At 31.3% G+C, this 27,277-nt stretch overlaps 3 protein-coding genes across 8 annotated transcripts in view; 2 read left to right on the forward strand and 1 right to left on the reverse strand.

The window, feature by feature from the left end:
* Positions 1–15,328: 15,328 nt before the first annotated feature.
* Positions 15,329–20,054, forward strand: LOC116767357 (glycolipid transfer protein). Of its 6 annotated transcripts, XM_061527416.1 has the most exons (7): positions 15,375–15,499; positions 17,579–17,682; positions 18,180–18,459; positions 18,544–18,599; positions 18,683–18,795; positions 18,932–19,082; positions 19,165–20,054. In XM_061527416.1, the coding sequence occupies exons 3-7, from the start codon at positions 18,321–18,323 to the stop codon at positions 19,330–19,332; spliced, it is 627 nt and encodes a 208-aa protein (XP_061383400.1). In that variant the 5' UTR covers positions 15,375–15,499; positions 17,579–17,682; positions 18,180–18,320; the 3' UTR covers positions 19,333–20,054. The 6 variants fall into 6 exon arrangements, 3 of the variants coding, with proteins under 3 accessions (XP_061383400.1, XP_061383402.1, XP_032513533.2); XM_061527418.1 differs by lacking the exon at positions 17,579–17,682 and having other exon boundaries at positions 15,378–15,499; XM_032657642.2 differs by lacking the exon at positions 15,375–15,499 and having other exon boundaries at positions 17,435–17,682.
* A 1,526-nt stretch (positions 20,055–21,580) lies between these two features.
* LOC116767304 (large ribosomal subunit protein uL16m) lies at positions 21,581–23,534 on the forward strand. The gene is made up of 5 exons (XM_061527530.1): positions 21,581–21,738; positions 21,827–21,904; positions 21,997–22,154; positions 22,665–22,907; positions 23,250–23,534. The coding sequence occupies exons 1-5, from the start codon at positions 21,708–21,710 to the stop codon at positions 23,463–23,465; spliced, it is 726 nt and encodes a 241-aa protein (XP_061383514.1). The 5' UTR covers positions 21,581–21,707; the 3' UTR covers positions 23,466–23,534.
* Positions 23,535–25,071: 1,537 nt separating this feature from the next.
* The window catches only part of LOC116767303 (transmembrane protein 132E), a 46,994-nt gene continuing 44,788 nt past the window's right edge, over positions 25,072–27,277 (reverse strand). The window contains 1 exon segment of the mRNA XM_061527420.1: positions 25,072–27,074. Coding sequence (XP_061383404.1) covers positions 27,060–27,074 — 15 coding nt within the window. The 3' untranslated portion in view covers positions 25,072–27,059.

Genomic DNA, 27,277 nt, shown 5'->3' on the forward strand with positions numbered 1-27,277 from the left:
AAATACAGAACTCCCAAACAACCTCATCTGATATGTTACGTAAATTACACATTTATTACAACGTTAAAAGTAAACTCAACTTATAAGGCTTAGCTGTCACGCATGTAAGACATTACTCACAGGCTAAGCCAAGACAAAAATAAACTGTCATGATAATTGATGGCCGTGTTCGCAACACGTTCACAATTAAATGGGGAGGGCCAAATAAGAGCAGGTGCATATCAAATATATTACATGGAAACATTATATCGTTCTAAGAACCTGTTGTGTGAACCTATCCTAAGATAGGCAAATGAATATTTAATTCGAAATTACACGAATGATTAAGGAGATTTGATTGATTCAATCATTTTAAAGAAGTTTTAACCAATATTAAAACATAATTAGGGTTATATGTATGAATATAACGGTAAATTAATGTATAATTTAATATATTATTGTAATCGAAGCATATAAGTAATCGTAACATGTAGTGTTAATAAATAATGTTTAATAAAAAAACCTTTGGGATTTGAATTGAAACGTGACAAAGCAATGAATTCTTACATCTGGTTAACATGGTTTCTTTATCGAAAATGAGCGGAAAATCCTTAAGTGCAACATGTTTCTGCGTCATATGAAAAAACCAGTATCGGCGCCAATATTCCATTCAACCCCTCAATCGCTGCGTCATCGGCTAAGCACGTGTGTTTTTATTCTTTTTAGCATGTCTGGCAAACAACCGCATAGCAACAGCATCGTTATAAGATCTGTGTAGCAATGCTTTTTTACCTTTAGTATTTTAAATGCTTATCTTATTTAATTACAACCGTTTACCGCCTCAACAATTTACCATTTTATATAGCTTATTTTTTCTTTTGCGATTAAGTTGTATCCATCTACATACTTACAAACAAAAAAAAAGTAAAAAATCTATATATATATGCAACATGGAAATTTATTTTATTGAGTAAACTGTAGTTATTATTAGACATTTAATGTAAACAAGAATAATTTTTAAGAACTTAAATAATATTTAATTATGTATTCCACCTTATAAGTTATAACCTCCCTTTTTGCTTCAATCAGCCCTGTAGGGGTTTACATTGGCAGTAAAGAATTCAAGGACTTCTTTACCTATCTTTTGCTATAGCTTTGGGCAGCATGATTTCTTCTTTATTGATAAATACTGAAGGAGGAAAAACAGGCCCGGGTTACTACCCGATGGGTCCAGGAACAAGTTCAGTTCTTGGGGGACTTCTGGTTATATTAATTAGGGTTTTCATTCTATGTCCATTGAATTAACATCGGTAACATCACCACTCACAATAACTTGCAGTTAGAGCAGTGGGTTGGCGAAGGACATTGCCAAAAGATCACTAGTAGCAGTGTTTTTTCATAATTGAGATATTTTGAATTATTAATTAAGTATAAATATTATAAAATATTTTATCTATACTAGAGTTTTAAAACTATACTAGACTATTCGTAGTTTCAAAGTTAAACTGTAATTTTCGGGTATACTCTGCGATTTATAATATAATTTCACATTTTACCCGACGTCATGAAACTTAATACGAACTGTTATTCAGAAAGATGAAAGTATGTACGAATATCATAGATTTATTTGATTGCGTACTCATATGTCATTCTATAAAAGATTTTGCTTACCTTCCTTTAGAATTTGATTAACACTAAATTTGACCAAAATTGAATTTTAAAAATCTATTTTCTTTCTTATAACTAGGTTATCTGAAATATTGAATGCAATTCTCTTATCCAGTCACAGATTGATATCTGGGAAAGTTCTAGAAAATTTCAATTTATTATTATACGACTTACTTAAATTTAATTTAAAATTGGAATTGGACCTGTTTATTGTTGACATTTATTGAGATTGCAATTATTTTTAGGTGTAAAAACATTAGCCCTAATAATATTTCTATGTCCTATAAATTAATATATAAATGGGAAAATAACTGAAACCAAAAATAATAAATCATTATATTATTTAAAAATATCATAATCAAACATTCACAATTACACCATTTTACAAACAGTACCAGAATCAATACTTGGTCAAGATACAAAGAAACTTTCAACATTGAGCACCCGAACTCACGGTCAGTATTGAACAGGCTATTGGAGTAATGAAGTAGTTGGAAAGCAACTAGTGGACGACTCTTCATCAGATATTAATCGTGGAAACTGTGTCGTTGTACGTCTCCGAGTAAAAGTACTTTCTTCTCGCCGCTTTCGGAAAGTAGTCTAGAACGAATTTCCTCACTGTAGTAACCTTGTGTGATGTGACATAAGTTGTTTGCTGTACTCACTATAATAAGAACTCTCAGCCGTTTTATAATTATTCTGAGAAACTGTTATTGACGTGTCTCAGTGTGAGAATTATCGAACTCCTTATTGATAGAAGACGCATTTTTTAACAAAAACTTATGTATTCCCGGACAAAAAATTTGCAAAACGTTGTTGACATTTGACATATTTCTTTATTAATGGCCTCTTAAACGAAACTAATATTTTCGAATTACTTCGCGTATTTTATTATTTTTAAAAACTACATACTCCCGACGTTTCGGTTACTATGCAGCAACCGAGATCACGGGCAGACGAAATGTGATTCACGACATAAAGTACGCGTAGTTATCCGAAAATATTAGTTTCATTTAAATGAATTCTCACGAAAGTCTTAGATCTCATCAAGTTAATGTTTATAAAAAGGAACCAGAATCTAATGATTTGTACGTTTATGGGTTAGTAAACGTATTCAATAAATATGTACTACAGTATCGTTGAAACAGCGTTTTCTAATGCAATTACTGTTAACATTGCTTGCTGTATAAGCCATGGCAGGTCTTGAGTGAGTCTTGGGGGTCATCTGAGATCCACGCTTTGTTGCTGTATACCAACGTTATTGCTAAGCAAGTGTGCCACTTTAAGATACGCCTGTCAATATCATCGTGTTACATGCAACAAGTCACAATATAACATTTTGGTATGTGGGATAAGTACTGTAGAGTAGGGCATTACATTTTTGTTATTCGAAAAATGTTGTTATGGGATATTTACATACCATATTTCTGTATGTTCGATAACATTTAAAAATTAAATCTATGATTCACACCGAACTGACGCATAAGGTATAACTTTTCTATCCAGGTTTTTCCCTATATCACAAATAAGGGTCTTCAAATCGATTAAATAATTAATATCTTTCTAATACTAGGACCTTGTACATGATTCTAGAACAAACTTATTATATGAATATATTGTAATATTCACATGTACCCATATATTTATTAGCCATAGATATATGTTGTCTTAAAATAAAACGGTACTATATTGCCTTCAATGACTTGTGATTTATATTTAGTAGGGAATATAGAAATACAATTCTATATGTCTTTGAATTGGTACGTCTTATTTCATAAAATCATCCCATAACAGATTCAAGGTAAACAAAGTTTTTGACTGACTTTACTTTCTGAAATACGATCATATAATATTCTAAAATTTGTTACATAAGATTCTATAGTAATTTTACGCCTTTAAAAATAAATTGTTTTCAATTTAAAATAAAACTAATATTTTTCGGATTTACTACGCGAATTTTATTATTTTAAATACTACATAATCCCGATGTTTCAGTTACTTTTCAGCAACTTACAGACAAACTCCGAAAAATATTAGTTTTATTTTATTGAATACTCGCGAAAGTCTTAGATCTCATTATTTTCAATTTTACACGTTCAGCAGTTGTTTTCCATGAACAAAAATTAATATTTTAGTATATTTCATCCTAATAAAATGAGAAAAAATGGCTCAAGTTTATATTCAGGTTGCTAATATTACGTTTTCCACAATAAACCGTCCACACAGTACACAAGGTTTGAAAATGTTTGCTATCAGTATATGTAAGTTTCCTTAACAATTTTTCATTCACATATCAAAGCTGATTATTATTATGTGCAAAGTTTTAATAATAAAAAACTATCAACTATCTTTGTTAGCTTGCAGTTTCGTGTTATGTAGTATAATGTACGACAGTTAAATAGCTCCATTAGGGTATAATAATACTAGTTTTCATAAAAAGAAGAAATAATTTACGATGTGCGGAAGCGACCATAGGTCCGCCCTTTGTGTACGACATTGTCTATTTTGTCTATTTTCTGTTCCATTCTTTATTTATATAGAGTGGTGTTCAATGAAGTGGAAAAAATATTAGTTCCATTAATGGATATCACAATAACATAAGCTATCCTGTATTCTGCTATATATTACCTAAGAACTATGCCCTAATATCGTTAAAGAGGTCGAATTTACAATCATGTTCATTCAATTAATCAAATCGATTGTATGAAATCAGAAAAATCGGGAAATGGGATTGTTGTACGAAACTTTCAAATGGTCACAGCAATTATCTTTTGACACACCTCAAAAGTGCCAATGAACTAAATAAAAACAAGCATGCTCTCTCTCTAGTATTCTAAAGCCCCCTTGCCATCAATATTATATATCTTGCACTTCAATAAAATCCCTGTTACATTTTTCTATTCTTTATTCATAAAAGGTAATTTTAATTTTTGGTACTGCATTTGTCAAAGTTAATATTATATTTATGTGAATTTAATTACAAATACCACATCTTGGTAACACCTCAGACAACAAAGAACCCGTTACTCAATGACCATAAAAGACTCCGAAAAATTTTGTGTTTTATGTGTACACCCAGAAGAAACTGTTTTAACTCTTCCAAGAACAGCCGTATATTTTATTACTTATGGAGCCTTTCCGGGCACGTGTTAAAATAGGTCGAAGGTTCGTCAGCTATAAATACAATCATATCCCATAAACCAAAAATTTTTCACGCGATTTTAATCCTAATGGTATAGTAAATTAATGTCAAATCGTTTTACCCCTATAATTCTCATTTAGGACTTTGCTGTCAATTAAGAAAAATTTTTCAACTTGAAATTGGATAAATCAAAAGCCAAAACATATAATACTTCGACTGTGTATACATTTAAAGTCTGTTCTTCATATTTATAACATGTCTATTATGGCATTAAAGGAATACTAATGGTATTATGAATCGAACATCAATGCACAACAAAGCCGGCGCTTGCGCATACATACATACAGTTCCGTGCACAGACTCTCTACTCCGAGGCAAATTTCGCCGCTCTCGCCCACTGATCTACATTTCACCTCCAATATGGGTCAATAACTGCCTACGTTTAGCCCCTCCGAGCGCGGTCATTCACCTCGCCAATCCAAATCATTGTTCGCCAAATATAAAGCGATGCCGGTCAATAACCTCGCAAATGCTGCGGCTGCTGTCCAAGCGCGATTCTTCATCTTAAAATGACAATTACAGCAAATGGCTTTTAACAATGGTATTTGCACTAAAATAAAAAGCTCCAAAGCGCTATAATTATAGCCTAAACACAAAATCATAGCGGGGTGAAAGTTGTCACACGTTGGTCCTTTTTTATTTTATTGGTATAATAAATCTATTTAATAGTATCTTTATATAAGATAAGCTATGTAAACCTGATATAAAAATATTTTCTAGAAAACTTTTTGTTTCGCCATGGCAAAAACTAGTTTGAAAGCAATCTTTTATGCCTATAATATAATTGGAGAGACGTTGCTGCTTGACCGGATTGCAACAAATTTCGCCGATGACCTGCCAAATTGACTCTTTCTATTGACATCTATTAAACTTTTCGTCAAAGTATCAATCAACTTAATTTCCCATACATCATTTTAGGACATTCGTTAGTTTCTATATATAACTATAAGCTCAGGAAAGAAATACATCAAAAAGGAAAATTGAAATGAACCAAAAAGTTTCACTATTATACTTGCTCCAGTCAACACGTTGCAATACTTGGTGTTAATTTTACTTAACCAATTATTGCAAAAACATTTTTATGGGCTCCATATGACGCATGGTATGTCATACAAACAGTTTAAGTTAACCAAATATTTGGCTGAAGGAAAGTGGCGCGCTGAACGGGCGAACGCGCCTCTTCCACTCAAAGTGTCACGTTGAACTCTTACATAAGGACCCACTATGCTTTCGAAAATGCTATCAGATTATTTTGGTAATTTCTTCAAACAATAAGAAAGCGGCCCATAAGTACATAACATAATCTAATAAATTAGAATGCAAAGCAACAGTTTACGCATCAACACTGTTGTGTGCCAGATAACATATTAAATAAGTATCCGATGATGTTTATGTACATGATAGACAGGTTGTAACATTGCCCAGGGGCCATGGAGAAACATTTCGCTTGCTCTGAATGTAGCAAGTTCGAAGGCGATGACTTCTCGTGACCGCGTCCTCCTTACTGCTTTATCTCGCCAAATTTCTCTCTTCTGTGTCGTATCATAATATACCAAACAGCTCGACACTAACAGAACCATGAGTTGACTATAGCAATTAAATTTTTATAATACAGTTATAGCAAAATGGCGAATCTAATGATCCATGATTGTACTCGTAAATTAATACGACTGTCATAAATATAAGTTGCCAACAGGGACTAGTTTATAAGTTTATTATAAATTAAAAATAATAAAAAAAACACTTCAAAATAGTATCGTATATTCAATATTATATTAAATTATACTAATTGGAGGTAATTTTTTAAAATATGATTGTATTGAGACATCTGCCTGAAATAAGAAAATGCCTTTCCATTTTTTTTGCATATCCTATTGAATAGAAAGTCATAAATAAGTTAAGATTCTTCAAATGACATTAATGTACAAAGTACTTTAATTTGACTATAAAATTAAGTATAAGCAGATGCCATTAAAAAAATGATCCAAAGAAATTCAACTTAAAAATATTAGAAATAAAAGCCTTTAATAGTTGAGAAAAATTAAAATAACTTGCAAATCTCTGGCTATTTAGTTTCACAGCGGATTAGCACAGATTTTGCTTCGAAAGTTGTTAACAACTTCGTGAAAGCATTGTCATGTCTACTACCAGAGTCAACTTCTGTACTGATGTGAATGGAAAGCCTTATATCGATTGTATTATGAAAGTATTATTGGAAAATTATAAACAATAATACATACATTTCATCTTATATATATTTGGCTTGTATTCGGTAAAATTTACTTGTACTCGGTCTAGGAGTACGAATTAATCTTTGTTTTTATAGATTCAAACTCAATAAATAACTGGAAAGGTAACAAAATAATGATTAAAAAAAGGTATGCTATAAAAAAATGTAAATTATATTTTGGCAAAAGTTTTATCCTTTCAAAAAAAGAATTATATATTAAATGTGTTTTGTATAAATTCTGTAAAAGGAATCCTAGACAATAATTGTTCCGTTTATAAAAAAAGTTAATAAACAAAGAGCAAAAAGATTAATGCAATCTCCACGTACGGTGCAATACCGATGGCGGCGCTGCCGCTTGCTGAATGGACATGCCGAACAAATCAGCATCACGGAGTTAAATGTCGCGTATACGGCCTCCGCACTTACAAACGGCCTTTGCAGTTAAGTGCGGTCGACGACCCTACTTGGGGTCGATGACCAAGCCCACATTTAATTTTCACTTTCGTTCACTAAGGATAACTGTACCAAACGAATACGTCACTTGCGAACTCACAATTTCGGAAGAAGACGCTTCTCCATCCAAAGATAATTAGTTAGATAGAAGATAGTTAGGAGATACAAAACCTAGCAACAACCAATGTCAATAAAATCATAACAATAATCTCGCGATCCTTTGACAACATTACAACATCGTATGTGAAATATCGTATGATGAAATATAAGTTACCGAAACTAGCATGTAAATAACCGAATTTATTTAACCCGAGATATATTAATCTTAATAAGTATATTCAAAACATTCTAGTTATGTTTGTCCTTAGCGGAGGTTGTTGCTCTAAAGGCGATGTCGTAACTCGGGCGCTAAACCGGTGTCCTTTTGATGCATTTTTGGTACAATTAGGTAATTTTTAGCTATGGTGGGGGGAGCAGATGAAAAGGTGTGGTGCGTGGGGTTGCGGGTTTTGGTGGTAGTTGCGCAAGAGCGGTCGTCGACTCGGTTATGTCAGAGCTTTACGTAACCGTCACCTCGCAACGTTCTCGGGCAGGCGCCAATTGTAGCCCCGCTAACGTTTCGCACTTCTGACTGACTATTTGCGGACGACCGCAGCTTGTTAGCTATTCAATACTCTGTAAATTACTGATTACATTGTAGTGTATTGTAATATTTTATTTACTAACATTTAGGTTTATTACTGTGCTGACATTCTTCGCCAGGGTAGTGAATAATTCTCATAATTCGTTCACCTTCACACATTGCGTAAGCATGACTAGATTCCTATTAAGTTCAACCTATCATGAAACGATTGGCGTTTACATTAAAATCGTCCATTGTGTCAGCTTAAGAATGGATGTGCCCTTAAGGAGTAATTATATGATTGTTTGAAACGGAGAAGGGGCTGAAGCGGTTGCGTCAGAGCACAGAGAGCGGGCAGGCTCAACGCACAAGGTTGCAGAGGTTCAATGCTCTAGAAATATGAGATTCGACCCCGGGCACCCAAACGTATGCGACTTACTGTCGCTGCTCGCCGGATCTGCGCACTGAGTTATGCGCGCGCGCAACTGCGTAGTCTACGCGACTACGTCTCGTAGACCAAATCTATTTAATACCCTATCGATACTTTAATTTCATTAGAAAATCACATTAATTACAACACTATGAAACTTTGGAATATATACTAATAAATTTTACTGATAAATATTTATATTCGTGTTTTTAATTACCTGTTGTTTGTTAAGCCTAACAATCTAATGATATACCTATATAAAAAAATTCTACATCATGTGATAGAACTGTAAACAGAAGTCTTTTAAATACAGTTACGTTGTCTATTTAAACTAGGTCTTCCAAATTATGACAGTTTTGTTTTAACGATACACACACGCACAACTCTACCGTATAACCTTCAAAAGAGAGAACGTGGTGCCGTAAGCACGTCCAATGTACCAACTCTTTTTATGTAGCCGTTTCGCAATTTTTATAAATTATTTGCCTTCGACCTTTGTAAGCTGCCCAAATCAGCTCGATTGGTATTCCCGTTGCGGATTGTGCTTTTCGTAACCAGTGTTTCAGTGCGTGCAAACGTAACGTGAGACACATACAGTCAAGCAAACTTAAAATATCGCTTACTGTGTACAAATAATTCATTCATTACTACCATTACAAATGATATATGGCTGAAGGTGGATCCAAACAAAATATTTATTACTGACTTTTTAGGTTGTTTCTATTTCTATTCTATTAACGTTGAATTTATCTTCTATTATCATTAGAGAAAGTAGAAATTTATAAGTTACCTAATTTTTGAAAATGCTTTATATTTCAAAGTAAACTAAGAAGGCACATTGAATCGAATGCAAAAATTTGTACATGAATTAACATATTGGATGGTAAATCATCTTAACCTTATATTTGTTTGAGCAACTTGCTATTTATTTTGCAGTATTGCATTAGCACAATACGCATAACCTTTTAGACTTAGCTTAAATATAGTTCACTGAACTTAAGACAAGGCTACTCTAAAAGCAATTTTAAAGACATCCACTAACGTAGTCAAAAGTTGATAACGACTTAATATAATGAATTTACTATTAATTAAATGTAATTCATATTACATTTAATTAATAAATAATAAAGTAAATCATTACCCAGTAGACTATTAAATAGTGCTAGATATAATTTCAACTGTAGGTTAATGAAAAGACTTTCTGAATTAAAAGTTTTCAATATATTAATTATAATTATGCTGAATTATAATATTATTAGTACCTATGATAATTTTACATTTACATAATCTTCTATACACCTTATTTGGATGTTAATCGTCATGGATACTGATTGCCTTTCAAGCTTCATCACCTCTTTCATCATAATTATTTGACAAATAAAATATAAAAAGTAGGCGATAGTTACTTTACAGTATTTTGAAGATGTTGTTGTATTATTTCCTTTTATAACTAATTAAACCGTTATACGTTGACAATATCTCCTCTCACTTCTTGGCTCATTCTGAATATGAGCGACTTAGTGCTTTAAATACTCTCCAATAACCTCACGATCAATATTATTTAACTCCCTGGTGAGAAATTCAAATATCACTGGGTTCTAATCTCGTTCGAAAGCCTCATTTCGTATTCGACCTTAATTTCTTTAACCTCTTTAGTTCAAGTCACTCTAACCATAAAATGCAAACAGCCATAAAGATTTATATCTTTATTTAAACTGTCCTACGTAGTGCACGTAGGAAATACTTACTTGTTCAACATAGGGTCTGAATGGCTCATGTACCTAACCAAAGGAACAGCTACGTAGCCTTTCACGTGCTTATTTTGGCAGGACCCCCTTCTCACCTCACTTGCCACGCCTCGCCTTGCCCCAACATCGAGAGAAAGTAGCTAGCCTACGCAATTCTAGGGTCAACGACCGAACTCGAAAATGCTTACTTCTGACAAAAAGTGACACATTAAACTTGCGAGCATTTCATATTCAGTATGTGTGGTCAGTTTCTTAAACGGATATTGAATGGTCGATTCGATTAAGCCAGTTAGTGGCTATTGTTACTATGAATAGGTGTACGCACGAGCATTAGAAGCATTCCGAGACCATAGCTGCTCTCAAAGATGTTTGACATAAGAATAACAGCAAAAATTAAATATCATTCATCTTTTTGAGATGTATATAAACTTTACTATATTCAAAATACTTATCATAAATAGGTTTGAACGTGAAAGACAAAGTTGAAATTCAACGATGAAGGGCTTACGCAGTCTAAAAGCATCGGCAAAAAATGTAACCGTATTAAAACATAACAGAATAGTGTTCCACTGCTCCACTAAGAGCATAGCAACGCGAACCAGAGATACCACTCGAGGCTGTGTCCAATTATTATTTTAAGTAGATTGGAATAGACAATTATTTTTTTCGACTTACAAAGCCGTTCGTCAGACACACACTTAACAAACGAGGTCTGACCTCGAGTATTTATAACGTAAAGAAAAAGTTTTACTCATACAACACTGTTTAAATATAATTTAAATGCTTATTTGAATGTCCACTATAAATTATTTATCACACAGTCTTTTATGATACTTACATTATTCGAGTTATTAAACAAAGCACTTTGTTAAGTAGGTTGCTGTTTAAGAGGTCCGAAACAATTGGTAGACCAAATTTTAGACCAGTGTCGGTATAGGTTTTACCTTTACCAACATTAACTTTAACAAAAGTATAATATGTAAGTGTCAAAGATCGACGGAATTGATTAATATAAAGATATTTTTTTAATTAAACATACTTATTAAAGTAGATATTATTCATCAAAAAAACACATAGACTAAAAATAATAACATTGGTGGATATGTATAATGTATATACAATAAATGCCCAACACGTAATTTGGGAGTAGTATAGAGCAAAAATTGCAATAAAAATGTAATATTCAGCAAGTCCTTTTTTATTTAAAATAAAAAAGGGATAATGTCTTAAAATAAATTAATTACTCTAATAAAAGATGACGTAAAAAATAGTAAATAAAAGTATGGTAGTAAATTAAAAAGAAAGACATATTAAATCTTTTATTTACTATTTGACAATCTGTAATTTTATTCGTTGATGATTTGATTCTGTTAATTAAAACCTTTTCTACTTTCTTTTTGTGAACATTTGTAGGTTAATAAATCTTTATACTTACTACGAACAAGATAAAATATTCACTTTTTGATTTATAGCTATTGAGATAAAACCAATAAAGTACCCTTTTACAAGTTTTACGAGCACTTACCACCAACTATGTAGGTAATTTTATCTCAAGAAATGTAAATGTTTGTAGCAATTACAGAAAACCACTGTTTAAATTTTAACTAACATAAACGCCTTATTCGAAAATATGAAATTAAATTCTGGTTTTTAGACGAAAATTCACTTGACGTGTAAATTATTTTTTATTAAAAATTATCATAACAACTTTGATCCATTGAAATGGCTTCAATTGAACAAAATTATCGGGTTCAATTCAGATTTAATTAATATGTGTTATAAAGAATTATTCGAATGAGTTTAAACAAGCAAACAAATGATTCCTATGTAGCGACAAAATTGTCAACAATCAAGGACAATTTAGTAGTAGCTTTTCAAACTTTTTGATAAAATTTCATTAACCTAAAAATACATTTTAGCAGTCATTACCAAGGATAAAATCTTAAAATCACCTTAAAATCTTTGGCTACAGTTTAAATAACGCAAATCAATGTCTGAACATAACCCAGGTGATGTCGATTGCCGATCACGAGTAACGAATGCACACGACTTAAACATTACCAACGTCGCTATGAAGCTCCCATCGCACGTGCCGCACTTCGCCATGGAAAATCACAGAAAACAAGGACACGATGCAATGGTTCATTCAACCGGACGTTATTATTCAACGAGCGCACTGTGATGAAACTACACAGATCTTCATTATTATTAAGAAAGAGCGTGTCGACATATTGGACGCAAACCTTAGGGCCCTTGAGTTCATAAATATATCACAATACCAATATCGTATTGAATTTCGGTAATATGCAACACGAATCGTGAAGACCTGAGTTCGCAAAGCTAAGGGATAAAACAATGTTACTCACTGCTTAAATACGAAAACCAATGAACACTTTAATTATTCTATGTAGAACAAAAATTAGGAAAGGCTTTTCAATTCGAATGCGGTAAAACTAGAGATAGAGGTAGACAAAGGGTTGTGTCTTTATCTTGCATGTTTACGTGTTTATTCGCCCCATGTTACAAAACGGCTTAACAGTTGCAACAATTGTGAAGATAAGAAAAATAATAATAAAAATGTAAATCTGTCTTTAATTTATTTTGCTTACATCCAAAGCCTAATTAAGTTAGAACGTGTTTTCAATATAATAATGTGAATTGGAACCTTTTTTCATCCTCACCCATCAAATACGTTGTAAAGGAAATTACATATCTAATACCAAAATTTTTTTAAACTTAACAGCATTTCAACTGGTAAATGGTCATTAAGTAGAAGATTTTTTGTAAGCCAAATTCCTGGATCAAAATTAAAAACCCTTGTATGCGTAATCTACGATTTATATCCACACTCGTAGGTAACGATAAAAACAGTGTAAGACAGTTAAATCCATATTAAATTAAAACACTATTCCTCTCAATGCTAATCCCACTTTGTATTGTTCCTTCCTCTCTAATTCTAATTACGCAGTAGGTACCTAATTTTAAAATTATTTAATGCAAATTATCATAAAAGGAAACACGCTTGAGAAAACGTGTGAAATTGTTATTTTTTTCTTTTTCAATGAAATCGGTCGCAATATTTAAAATAATGCGAGGTTTGAATTATTTCATCAAAAAAAAAAATCGTAATGAGATCTAAGATTTTCGACATATTCCCGACGTTTCGGTTACTTTTCAGCAACCGTGATCACGGGCAGACGAGATGTAGTTTTTTACAAAATTAAATCACGCATAGTTTATCCGAAAAATATTAGTTTTATTTTAAAAAAAAATCGTGATAAATACTCTTTTGTTAATATTTCTGGTCCTGAATAAGACCAGTTCCTTCTGTGTTATAAATTGAATTGAGTTGTAATTGTTATCTTTTATTGACTATACTCATTTTCTATAATTTATATTTTTCTTATTTTTATTTTCTTCTTGTAACGTTAAATATATTCTTACAATTTTCACACAAGCTAACTCGGCTCACAAATTAATCCTAAGGTTGTCTTTTTGCAACTCTCAATATTTTAATATTATAAGTACCTACCAGGTTGTATGAAAATTAAGTAGTGAGCAATTGCCAGTTTTTAAAGCGTAAAGAACAACAGAAAACACCATAATATTTTGATACAACGATATATAAAAGCCAGTTAAGATATTCCCGTCACCAGCTTTGTGGCGAACTGAGAATCGGTCCTTAGGATTTTAATTAATTAAAAGATTATTGCGGATAGTCATCGAAGAAATAATCAAATATATTCTAGTCATAGAATCTTCTTACCAATTTATAAACGAGGGTCTTAATTTCTAAAATTTTATATCCTTGCCTATAATACTACTAGCTAATTAAAATTGCAAAAAACGTTATATAACATATTAAATTTAACATAAAAAGTGGCTTAGAAATTATCAGTATAGACGACATTCATAATATTATTATGGCGTGGAGAAATCACAAGCCTAATCGAATAGAGATTAGTATGCATACCAACGACAAACGCAGCCAAAAGCGACCACTTGTGATGGTGTAACGTGAGTGAGGTAGTAATGGCCCGGGTTCGTTCTCCGATAAAAGCGAAAGTCCGTTCACTGGGACAACGACCGGCTCCTGCGACCAGCCCCAACCGCTTCCTGCACATCATCATCGCTACGTCAGCTACGCACTTCCGTAGTTCTACATAGGCCTTTGCATACCGACTAACACAGACTAAGTAGTCTATTAGCGTACGATTATCGACTTAGATTAGAACTTGTATAACTTGCCGTGTTTCCTTGCCATGACAATGATAGCTATTATATTACCGTTAAGCCTTTGTATGCGCAACATATCTATGACAACATTTATGTCTTATGAATAAAATAATATTTGATGTAATAAATTGTATATTTACATTTGAAGAGCAATATCGTAAGAAAATATGTCTTGTAATTTGCATGAATCTCTTACGCTAATAATGGACTTATAACTTACGCAAGGTGCAATAGACATGAACATTCAATAAAAAAAATGGACTTCGTTTTTTAAAAATTATACGATTACCTTAAGTACATTATATTATATGTATATATATATTTTATATTATATATCAATGTTTTATATTATTTCCGTTTTCCAAAAACCCTGTCAAAAAAATATAGCAAAAGAGGATTCTTACGCATGATAGAAATATTAACTGAAGGTACCGAACGAAACAATCAAGATATAAAAAGATGGTAAAACTAATTCTTATCAGATAAATATCTAACCATATAGTTTATATATCAACTTCTTTTTCATATGTAAACCATCCGCATAATGATTTTCAAAATAATTTATTAGGAAATTTGGCCGTAATAAAACCATTTTTGCAAGGTGTTTGTGAATATAAACGAAAAAAAACCAACAATGCTTAACGGAAGTGAATGATGACGCATTCGAGTCTATATTCGATATAGGCGCATAGTTTAAATTTCCCTCGTGGCATCGGAGACAGCAAGTCTGTACCTCCGGCGGGCATCGCAATCGTTACGGAGCAATCGGTCTGCATCATGGAGCATGCGCAGTTCAGAGGGAAGTGAGGACTGAGGAGATCCGACGGTGCAAGCCGACGAGTTGCCGCCGTTATACCTCCGCGCCGCCCGCACCCGCAGTCTCCCGTCGCCGCCGCGCCGTTTCTGTGCGCTCCACGTTAACCACATCATGGTGAGTCATTGCATAGTACGATACAAATCATTTATGACCGTCTTCAGCATATAAATAAATGTCACGACTTTGAAGTAATTAGTGCATTCAAATTCTGAAGTACGTTCCCGTTTACGTTATGTTTTAAGGAGCTGAATGTACAAAGCAACACTTAACCTAATTATATGATGAGAGAATTATTTTATAATATTGAGAAGCCTACATGAGTATGAAACAATAACAAGGTCAATAGATGTAAAAACCTCGACTGCGAGAGTTTTTAACTTGCAGTGTATACATATTTCAGGTAATGGACAACCGAATAGATGAAGAAAATAAAAATGAACAAACCTCAGCAATTTTTATTACAAATTTTCAAAATGGGGAAACAATAAATTATTCTCTGGTTCTAATAAAAGGTTTAATAACAGTTGGACCATGTAACAATAACAAAATAAGATGTACAGTTGACAGCAACGGAAACAAAAACAGTTCAGATTGGGATGTTTGCAATAGAGAATTTAAAACGATAGTTTCTCTTAAGCTTGGTGAAAATAGTATTGAATTTGAATATATTGACCAAATAAAAGTAATAAAATTGTCATATGAACCCAGAAGAACTAATCTCAGAGTATGTCCCGTATATATCATATGTCAGGGACACGATGGGTGTTTTCAGAGTCCCCCCGATGTTGATAACAGTATTGAGAGTGCTTGTAAACGAATAGCTATTGGTGCCAAAATAATTCAAAGTCTAACCGCCGAAAAGCTATTTGAAAGTGGAGTAGGAAGAAAAACATTTCAACTTGAACATGAGGTTAATCAAAAAAGGGAAAGCTGTATTATATTTAAAAGCAACCTTAATGTAAACAAAGCCAGAAAAATGAGGCAAGGAGAACTATGGACCCATTTTGGCAGGGAACTAATGCTTTCAGATTTAGGAAGTAATGACAGGAAATTTTTAGGCTTTATTTCATGTACAAGATTCAAAGGAACGGATGTTGATAAGCCAATGACACATGAAGAAATTGTATTTCTCACAGAAGCTTATGCAGCATTGGGCGGTGGTGGACTGGCTTTATTTGGAACGGCTTGTATGTATACTTGGCCCAGTTCAGTAGAAGAAATCATTCCTAGATTCCTGGATCCCACGCCAGTTAATTCAAAACGGTTTATGGATGACAGTGGCTATAGGGGAACTTTGGGAGCATGTTTTGCAACAACTCTAGGATCTGTTTTTCATGAATTAGGCCATACGTTTGATCTTGGTCATACAAAAGACGGTATAATGGGAAGAGGTTTTGACAACATTGATCGTGTATTTCTAGTTGGAGATAAAAGATCGGCTTTAGTGAAAGACAATATGAATAACTATAACGGTAAACCTGTTCAGCATTCAACTGTATCTCTTCAACGCAACATAAATGTTACAATGAATGTAGCAGAACCATTGAGAGTTTTAGGTCCACGCAGTAAAACTACGCTTGGAAACTTTGCGTCTATGTCAAAATCTGACATCGTAAGAAGAAGCCCGAATGTCACCCCAATTACGAGACCTTCCAGCGTCTACTCTACTATTACAAATAGGCTCTCAGAATCAAAGAAAAGTCTCAATCGTTCCAATGGTAATGATTCTATATATTGGACAAAAAATTGTGCAGTTCTCTTATCGTATCATAGATGGTTTAACAATGAATATGGCAGAGAAAGACAAGCTATCACCAGATACTTGAAGTTCGACAAAAACAGAATGATGATAATATCAACAGCTGGCATAAGAATAGTGGAAGTAAGAGACGAGTCTAATGGTATGGTTTTAGATTCATATGAATTTACAAACCCTTTACCTGAAAAAAGATTTCTAGTACCTTTTACTTTTTCTCCAAAAAGTAAAGTGCTAACTATTGTTGTCGAAGATGACCTTGGAAACGTCTTGAAACAAACATTTTCCTATTAATAAGTGAATTCTTGTGCTGGAACTATCGTGAAAGTGTATTTTTTTGCACAACGTAATCAGTACTTCATAAAAAAATACATTAAGTCTACTGTCTAATATATAAAATAATAATATTAACATAACGTATGTGCTTTGTGTAATAGGTCACCGGTAATTGTTAAATTTTAGAAGATTTGTGGAATAATTGTTTTTAAAGACTGATCAAGGCTATAGCGGCGTCGTTTTGTTTTACTACAAGTATTCATAGGTTGGTAGTCTTATAAAATAATTTGAATTTAAATAACCTTGTTTTATAAACCAGTAATTTTCTAAATTAATACTTTCGATGAGTACATCAATTTCTAATGTATATTAAAATTAGATTCTTAATTGTTTATTTAACTCGTTTAATGAAAATGTCATGTATTTTTATAATTTTCCCTCTGTGATTACAGAATTACTTTAAGGGTAATTTGTTAAGATGTTAGACATGTTAGATTGTTTACAATGTGTTAAAAAGGGTTATCTATACAGATACATGAAATTTATCTATCGATAAGTAATAGGTTCATATTTCATTTCCAAGCCCTAACATGACACTGACGGCTCATGATACACAATTAATCAAAAATTTACTTGGGTATGATCAGTTATGTGTGATGTTGTAAATATGGACAAAATACTCTTCAAATTAAATAAGTCATATTTTACATAATAAAATATTTAGATATCCATGTACATGCTCTATAATGTATAATTTTTCAGGTTATTTAATATCTAAGTATTGCTTTCTAAGCGATAACAATGTGTGGCGATAAGAGCCGAAACGTTGATAATATAGCTTCTGCCCTTCGGCCTGCCAGTAGTTACTACTTCACCCAAAACTTAAGGACTTTTTGACCTATTATGAAAATGGCAGGCAGTTCTTTAGAAGATGAAAACCGATTCAATTTTAATGCCATTAAATCTTTCCCAACTCTTGTGAATGATAAAATAAATGTTTTAAAATTTTTGGAAGCAACATCTGATTTAATTATGGTAGTGGGTATGTATTAGATTAAAACTGTAGAACACAACAATGATACAAAGTGGTTACTTACTATTTTAATATTTTACTTTATATTTACAGACCGTCTTGGAAAAGTTTTTGCACCTGTAAAATATGATATGCAAGGAAATGTTGATGTAAGTAAAAGAAATGTTTAAAGATAGTTTTATGTCTTGTATTGCTAGAAAAAATAATAATTTTCAATGCATTTGTGCCACAGAAAATAAAAAATCATTATGAATACAATGAGGATACTTGTTTGTTAGAATTAATGTTAGATGAATATTCTAAAGGAAAGAACACAGCGGCTGAAGGAGTTCTATGGTTAAATAGGTAAGGTGTAAGGTATTAAGTTTGTTTTATTAATATAATATGTAGAAATTTTATAAGATTATAAAATTAAACTTGCAATATTTTAAGATATATTTTTCTTGTATGTTATCTTAACATCAAATGTTCTCTTTTCTAGGGCACTGCTGTTTTTTGAATTGCTGTTCCAAGAGATGTTAGTAAGTCTTCAGGCAAAAGATTATGAAGTGAGCATGAAAAAAATATTTACAGTAGCTTATGAAGGTTCTGTAAAAAAGTATCATAGTTGGATCACACAACAACTTTTTAATGTAAGCTAAAAATAATTTGTACATTTCAATTATTCTATAAATAACAAGTATTTTATGTGTAATGAAAATTTTTGTTTTTCAGTTTATGTGTAAAATGTCACCTACATTTATACAAATCCTGAAATCATTTGAGGTTGAGAATGATCTTAAAGGCTTTGAAATGCAACTAGCAAATTTTAATGCAACTTTACATGGAGTAAGAAGCAAAATTGATGAATTTTTTGAAACGAATCCTGTTTGTGATCTATAAATAATTATTTATTTTATTTATGACATATTAATTTAAAACAGATATTGTATGAGAAAATAAATTTCTGTCAATACATAAAGTAGATGTGTGTGTAAAAAAAACCTGATAACAATGACTTTTGTTTACAATATTTGTTACTACTTATTTGAATTTAAAGGTAAATGGCCACTGATAATGAAAATTCAGATGTGACATCTTAAAGGTTTTTTTGTAACTACAGATTATTAAGAAATATTTGAAGGTAGAATAAAAAAATATATTAAGAAAACAAGGATGTTACAATAAGTAAATGACATAAGTATTTTTAAAGTGATTGTTTGGATTAGAATAGAAAGTAATTGAAAGAGAAGAGATAATAATGAGTATTGTATATTTACTTAAAGAAATAAGTATTTAAAATACAAAATGTGTAAGTATACAAAATAATGATGTAGAACATGAATTGGCCATAGATTCAGTGGTGCTCTGAAAATATTCTTTCTGAAATTCTGACCTAAGATAAAAGTATAGTAATAAATGAAGTAGGAGGTAAATAAGGTAACCAAAGTGCTTTTAAATTATTTTATTAATTCTTATTAATCTAAATTTAATATTTTTGTAAACATGAATCAATAAATAGCATATTTTTGAAAAATGTAAATCAGACAAATTGATATACTTACTGTAACTACATGCTATAATTTTATCAATGTGAAAAGCTTTAATAAATGAACTAATCAAAATGTTGTAGTTAATTAATTTTCGTTAACCTTAATTTAATAATTTACATTTACACTTAATATTTAACAACTGAATCTTTTGATTGAGATATATACATAGATTTTGCTTGTGATGATGCCTTTTTAAGTACCAAGAAACAGTATACAATCTCAATTATTGTGGTTATCCACAAGCATGCATGTAATACAAATTCTGTCGGGGTACTCAATAAATACGGATTAAATAAGAAAAATGTAACAAGCGGTATTTGCATCAAGACAGTTAACATCAAAAATCCTGCCAGTTCTGGAACCTAAAATATAAAAACTTTGTAACAAAAGATAAATACATTTATTATTTTGTTGTTATTCCACATGTACTTACTCTGCATGATAAATTTCCATAATGACCAAGGTAGAGTCTTACAAATTCAATTACAGTAAGAAGGATGAACACCGTAATAGATAAATACCTTGACAAATGCTCCAGCTTTAAAACCTGAATGATATAATACATAAGCAAAACAAATTATACTCCATTTTAATTTGCAAGTAATATCAATGTATTAATATACTTAATACCTTAATAAATAGAAAGTAAGAATTTACCACCACCCAAACAATATAAATATATACATTCAAATATAAACATTTTTGAAAGTTTAACACTGTAGCATATTCCATAATTTAATTATTTAACTAACTAATTGAGTACATTTCATATTTTTAATCGTGCACTAATTTTTAACTGAATATTGAATAGTTTCCATGGCAACATTTTTTTATACAAGCAATGTGTACCTCTTTAGTTATTTTTAATAGGTTTCGTAGTTTTGATCTTAAAGAATCAATTTACAAGTATGTAATCGCAATAAGATATTTTAGCGTGTTTCATGTTATTGTGTTTAATGTTATTTTGTTATTCATACGTGAATAGACTCTTACGGTTAAGTTATAGTATCGTCTATTTAGTACTTATGCATTGGCTAAGAAAACATGAAAGAATTTTTTTCTTGTTGGGATAATTGAATTCCTTTTTAGTTTTTACAAAGTGACATTCACTATTAACTGTGGCTGATTGGGAAAACACCGACTAATCTAGACGATGCAAATGAAATACGTAGAATGTACCGGTACACAAATATTCATGCTATTGTCGCTATTAAATGGAGTTATCTATCTGTTTATTGTAGTGCATCAGGTCAATTATTTCCATGAGAGAGCCACCAAAAAAAACTACATTTTCACAAGAAAGTCTGACAGAGTGAAAATTACTAAACGATTATAAAATTATTAAAACCAACATGATATTACAGTCAGCACTTTTTGTCAAAGCGAAATGATAATGAGACGCAATGATATTTAAAAAAAACTTAAAATATAAAATGACTATATGAGCAATGAGAAAAAAATATTCTTAAAAGACTTCCTACAAACATAGTTACTAGAAAAAAAATAAAAATTACTTTTTTTAAAGTATCATTTACTTAGTTGCCATAACTGACATGTCTTCTTGTGTTTCAATTTTATTTTGTGATCTGTGGGTATATGTTTCAAATTCATGGTTTGTCAAAATGACACTGATAACATAAAAAATAACCTATCTAAATTGGGTATGCACTAAGACCTATGGTTTAAATTTATATATATTAGAAATACCATTGTTTTATCTCAAAAATGCTCTTAGGACAATGTCGAAGCGTAATAGGTAATTTGATTTTCAACTTTTTGATATTTTATTCCACATATTAAGTTAACAATTAGGATCATGCGTATAATATCTACATATTTTTTAGGAATATTGCGCCCAGAATTAATGCAATTGGCGTTAACTTCAGGAATAAAGTATTTCCCACCCCCTAAAAACTACGATGGTAAGAAAACAACATAAACAGTGTGATAGTACTAATTGATATGTTCCTAAAAGATTAGATGCTTGATTATAAATCCTATTTTGTTGTTTCAGATATTGTAATTCCAGAACGGCCTAGACTCAGGGTTTTTGATAAAGTTCCTCTGTATCCACCAAATTTAAAACCACCTAAAATGCAAAAGCGTCTTAGATACATGAGAGGACCAGAAACTGTACACAATACATTACAATTGAAACAGTATGGTGTTGTTGTAAGTTACCATATATTTTCAATACTTCCCAGAAATTATTCCTTTGTTGAATTGTAGTAATAACTCTTAAGGGATAACATTTACACCTTTCATTCAAGTGAGATGTTAATTTTTCTTTTTTTTTCATGGCAATTAATCTTTATTGGCTTATAAAATTAATCTAACACACAGTGAATTTTAAATAAAGTCTGGAGTATAAGGTGGTGTACCAACAATGTGGGTAAAAAATTATTTGAGTAAAATATAAAATTTCTCACATGTATGTATATATGTTTCTTATACTTTCCTGACTAAGTCCACTTGCAGGTTTTTAATTATCAGTTTAATTTAGTTATACCATGGGAGCTGGTGAAATTATTTTAAGTAAAATTGAAAGTTTTAAGAAATACCATACTTGAAAATAACAATTTTTCCACTCTTTAATAATTATCTTATAAATTTTGCTGTCTTATACCTTGTTATTGTTAATAGATACTTTGTTATATATTTCTGTATCATTTTGATTCACAGGCCACTGGAGGTGGGAGGTTGAGACATGAGCATTTTGAAATGGTACGTCTTCAAGTAGCAAGGAGGTTAGATATGAAAAGAATGTTTGCCATATGGAGGGTAGATCCACCGTGGCAGCCAGTGACCAAAAAAGGTCAAGGTCAACGGATGGGTGGAGGAAAAGGGGCAATTGACCATTATGTCACACCAATTAAGGCAGATAGGATAATATTTGAAATCGGCGGCAAATGTGAATACGCTGAGGTAAAAAAATCTTCCAATTTTGTTTATGCTTGTGTTTTTTAGTATAGATCTCATTGTTCGAATGATATTTGTCAAAATCAGCCTGTTATAGAATTGCAATGACATTTAAAGAACGTAACCGTCTCTAAACTAATACAATGATAACTTTTTATTGAATACTAGATTACAATAAATATAAATTATTAAGAGATTTAAAGTAACTTTATACAGAACAACCTATATTGTGTATAAGAAAAATTTGTTCAGTGTGAAATATATTATAGAAAGTCCTGTGTATATCTTTTGCTGTAGTAAATCAATGATATAAAAAAAGTTTATTTTAATTTATTTGTTTTATTCCAGGTACATGATATGCTAAGAATAATAGCAGAAAGATTACCATTTAAGGCAGAACCAATATCACAGGAGCTTTTAGAGAAAAAAGCAGCATCTGAAAAATGGTGTGAAGAAAATAACAGTAATAAGTTTACTTTGAAATATGTCATCCAGAACAACATGGGCGGATGTCACAGATTCCTATCAAAATACGATCACAAGTGGTACGGAAAATACTTCTAAATGAGTATTTCTATATTAAAATTATTAAATTATAAGATCATTATGTAATAAAGTAGTTGATAAAATTGATTTTTTTTATTTTTGTGTAAATGGTTAAGAGGTTGCCCTATAAATACCATTAGTCAGTGACGTAAGAGGTTCTTGCATGTATTACTACTAATGGTCGAAATCTCAATAACACATTTTTGAGATTCATAATGGCTTTGACTGCATAAAAGATTTGAAAGTTTTGTAGTATTTTCCCAAATGTGGTCATTCGTTTATAATTTATGATTCGTCATAAAAAAAATGTTCGAAGGAATGATCGTCTTTATGTCCCAGGAGAATACATCGATTTAGTTTCGAACGCCAGCTCCAAATTTGTTTTCAACATAATCAGATTTTTTATACGAGATGGCGTATGTACAAAATGTACCCGTGACTGTATATTGATATTAACTAGCTTTTCTTATGGAAATTGTTAGTGTTTTTCTTTTTCAACTTGACCAAGACTTGACTTGATTGGCTTTGACAGCGTCACCGGGTGTAAGTTAGTGTGATGAGTGAATAGTTTTATCTTTAAACTGGTTTGGATTTATTTTGATCAGAATACTCTTGTTTATTGGGTTAACCATGAAATTAATATATAATACACTGTTGCTACTCCAGACATTAAGGTTATTTATATTTCGTTGGTGTTTATTATTGGAGTATTGTAATTAAAGAGTTCCAATAAAAAAGACAAGTGAAATCTCTATTTTACTTAAAGATATACTCTTTTTACTCCAATAATTTTTTTTACTAACAGGTAATTGTAGTTCATAAATGTATCCATAACAACGAACAATTTCAATGTAGGTAGGTGCTTAAATAATGTTGCACTACAAAGTTTCTGGTAGCAGTCTGGTTAAGTAAATGTAGATAAAAAAGTTTTTTGATACATCTTCCATTATTTTGACATTTTCTGTGTAGGTATGTTACACCCAGCTCGAACTTCTTGGCCAATCGCAACAGTAGATAATAGAGAGTAGATAATTTTAACGATTTCGAACCGAGTACTTCTTTACAATCAAACCGCTTGACCATAAATACTGTAAACAACCCCAGCTTAAGAAAGACAGATACTCTTAACAAATTGCTTTGATGGACCTTTGATCTGCTGTTGTTTCTTAAATAGTTATATTTTTAATTTGCCTTTTTTATACCATAAAGTGTGTTCAATATAGCAAGAATTAATGATTTATTGAACTTAAGTGTAAATTACGTTCAGCAAAGATCAGCAAAAAAGCAAAGTGACTTTGTCATTACTTCATTACTGGCCACGGCTTGATATTCAGTATCCATAACTAGTTAAAGAACTAGAATATTTCTTCATTGTATAAACTGAAATCAGATTTGAAGTACATCAAGCGTTCAATAGTAAAAACATTAAATGATATCTTCAAAGTGGTCACTGACACAACGTACCTTTTTAATATTGTAGCCTGTAGGTATTTATAAATACAATTCTTTCCTTTTTTTCTTTGAATAATCTTCTTAAAAATAGAGGTATATAGGTTCTAGATGAGAAGCACTCTGATATATTTCTTTATTTAAAGGATGGGAATGGATTCATTAAAACTTCAAATTTAATCATGTTTTATTATATTTGACATCTTATGAAAGGATTTTCGTGACAAGCCTCAGTTTGCATACATGTATAAATTTTGTAGCATTAATTATTATCTATTAATAAACCTCTCACAATATATTAGGGAAAAACTCAACAAAAACAAATGTGTTAGTAACAAATTCTACAGCGTAAATTACTTGAACATCCTGCGACTCGTCTAACCTAACGACAAAAGCCAAACAACATCCTATTTGTATAAATGAATATCAGTATGCAGTTTCTTTTTTTTTTCTAAAAAAGCAGACAGTATATATTCAATTTGAAAATATAAAGCGACATTTAATTTCCATCAACTTACTCTAATAAATAATTAGAACTATGTATTTGAGTAAACCATTTGTTTTCTATATATCAGGGACACAATACACAATTACAAGATCAAAACATTTACTATATTGTATTACTTTTAACTGACACTTATTATTCTGACATAAGGGTGCATCTACACTGTTATATGTAAGCGTCTACTACATACATATTTTGCCTTTCCACCACGAAGGGTACCTATAAATTATATAACGTCATAACAATATTTACAAAGCCTAAAAAACTAACTTACAAGTAAATGCAATGTACATTTTCAATAAATTAAGAATAATGTTTACATATAGTATAATACAAGCGCTAGTTTTTATATGATATGGCTTTTTTATTATATTACGACTATTTTCAATTGTCAGCAGTCGTTTATCACATATAATAAACCTTCAGATAAATTATGCAAGGTCATATCGAAAAAGCCGCATCTATTAACAAGAAGAATTCATTTGAATAGGCCATGCGCTAACACTTGTTTTAAATATCAACCTAAAATAATTTCAATACCATAACATGCGGTGGTATTATTGAGGAACGTAAAAAATAGTCAATATATTAAAAAAATTCTGGCATATTAATTAAAATCTTTATTTATTGAGCAATTAAATAATAAGCCCATAATTATAATATTTGACTAGTTGTGTCTTATACTATGTCGTTATAATATTAATATTTAAATCTAACACTGGCTTTTTGCAGTCTTAATAAGTAAGACATTTTATAAAGAAATCCCACAACATATACGTTTATTCAAGAACGACAAATCTATTACATTTACGTTGAATTATTATTAACAAAATATTAACGTTAACGGGGATATATGTAAAGAGATATACTAGCTCAAAATTTACATTTTTGCTTGCAATACAGATATTGGCTAAGCTAAGAGATATATAAGTGAGGTAGCGTTTTTACTGTTTCTAGTGGAAATATTTACAGTTCTAAGACACTTGCAAGTATTGAATTAATTTCTAATTTGGTATTGGAATATTATGAAGATTAAATTATCATATAGCTATGTGTAGGTAGGTATATATCGCTCTGATTAATCGATTAGACCGTTAGTATAAAAACAATTTATACATAAAACCAACGCTAGTTATATTATCTACAATATTATAACCATTGACAGGAGTATTAATAAGCTAAGTGCACACTCTTGTTAGTTATTATCGTGTGCACTTTTGAATGTGACTAGATTAAATATTTTTAACACTATAATACGTATAAAAGTTAACATAGTTTATTTTTTTATATTTCGTTTCCGATCACTGCAAGGATCCAATTTTGGACACATTGTATAGAGGATAACACATCGACCACAACTTTTACTCGTAAGATTCACTCAAATGCTCCAACAAGAATTTCAATTGTACTTTCATGAAATTGTTTTTGTGAGCAATCGAGTCACATAGCATCTGCGTGGGTGCGACAGTTGTATTAACGTTTTCGTAAATATGCGCATCGCAGTCAGATTTCGAGTTGTGATTATCGATGGCGCTATCCTCAGGTCCGGCCTCGACTGAATCAGAGGCTGCATTGAATACGTCGATTGTAGCTTTGGTGATATGCTGATATTTAAACGTAGACAATATCTGCCGGATCTTTGCAATGATCTGCTCTACTCAGGCGTTCGATTCCTGCGAAAAATTAGACAATTGTCAGATTCGAAACTTCTATCTATGAAGTGAATCTCATGGTGATGATTGTTTGCTAGGTTTTAGCATTCTAACTCGCTACTATGATGTGAGTGTATAAGAACGAGAAGGAAATGTATCGAAAGGCGAACGTAAGATTGATCGGATCGACGTTACAATACACAGCTATACCTACCTATAGATCT

This window comes from Danaus plexippus (assembly GCF_018135715.1).
Source record: "Danaus plexippus chromosome 9 unlocalized genomic scaffold, MEX_DaPlex mxdp_26, whole genome shotgun sequence".
NCBI classification, from domain to species: Eukaryota; Metazoa; Arthropoda; class Insecta; order Lepidoptera; family Nymphalidae; genus Danaus; species Danaus plexippus.

Coding starts and splice junctions, on each gene's coding strand:
- LOC116767304 (XM_061527530.1), top strand. CDS start 21,708: ATGCTCTTAGGACAATGTCGAAGCGTAATAG. Junction 22,155..22,664: donor TGAAACAGTATGGTGTTGTT/GTAAGTTACCAT, acceptor TTTGATTCACAG/GCCACTGGAGGTGGGAGGTT. Junction 22,908..23,249: donor GCAAATGTGAATACGCTGAG/GTAAAAAAATCT, acceptor GTTTTATTCCAG/GTACATGATATGCTAAGAAT.
- LOC116767357 (XM_061527416.1), top strand. CDS start 18,321: ATGAAAATGGCAGGCAGTTCTTTAGAAGATGAAAACCGATTCAATTTT. Junction 18,460..18,543: donor TGATTTAATTATGGTAGTGG/GTATGTATTAGA, acceptor TTATATTTACAG/ACCGTCTTGGAAAAGTTTTT. Junction 18,796..18,931: donor GGAGTTCTATGGTTAAATAG/GTAAGGTGTAAG, acceptor TCTCTTTTCTAG/GGCACTGCTGTTTTTTGAAT.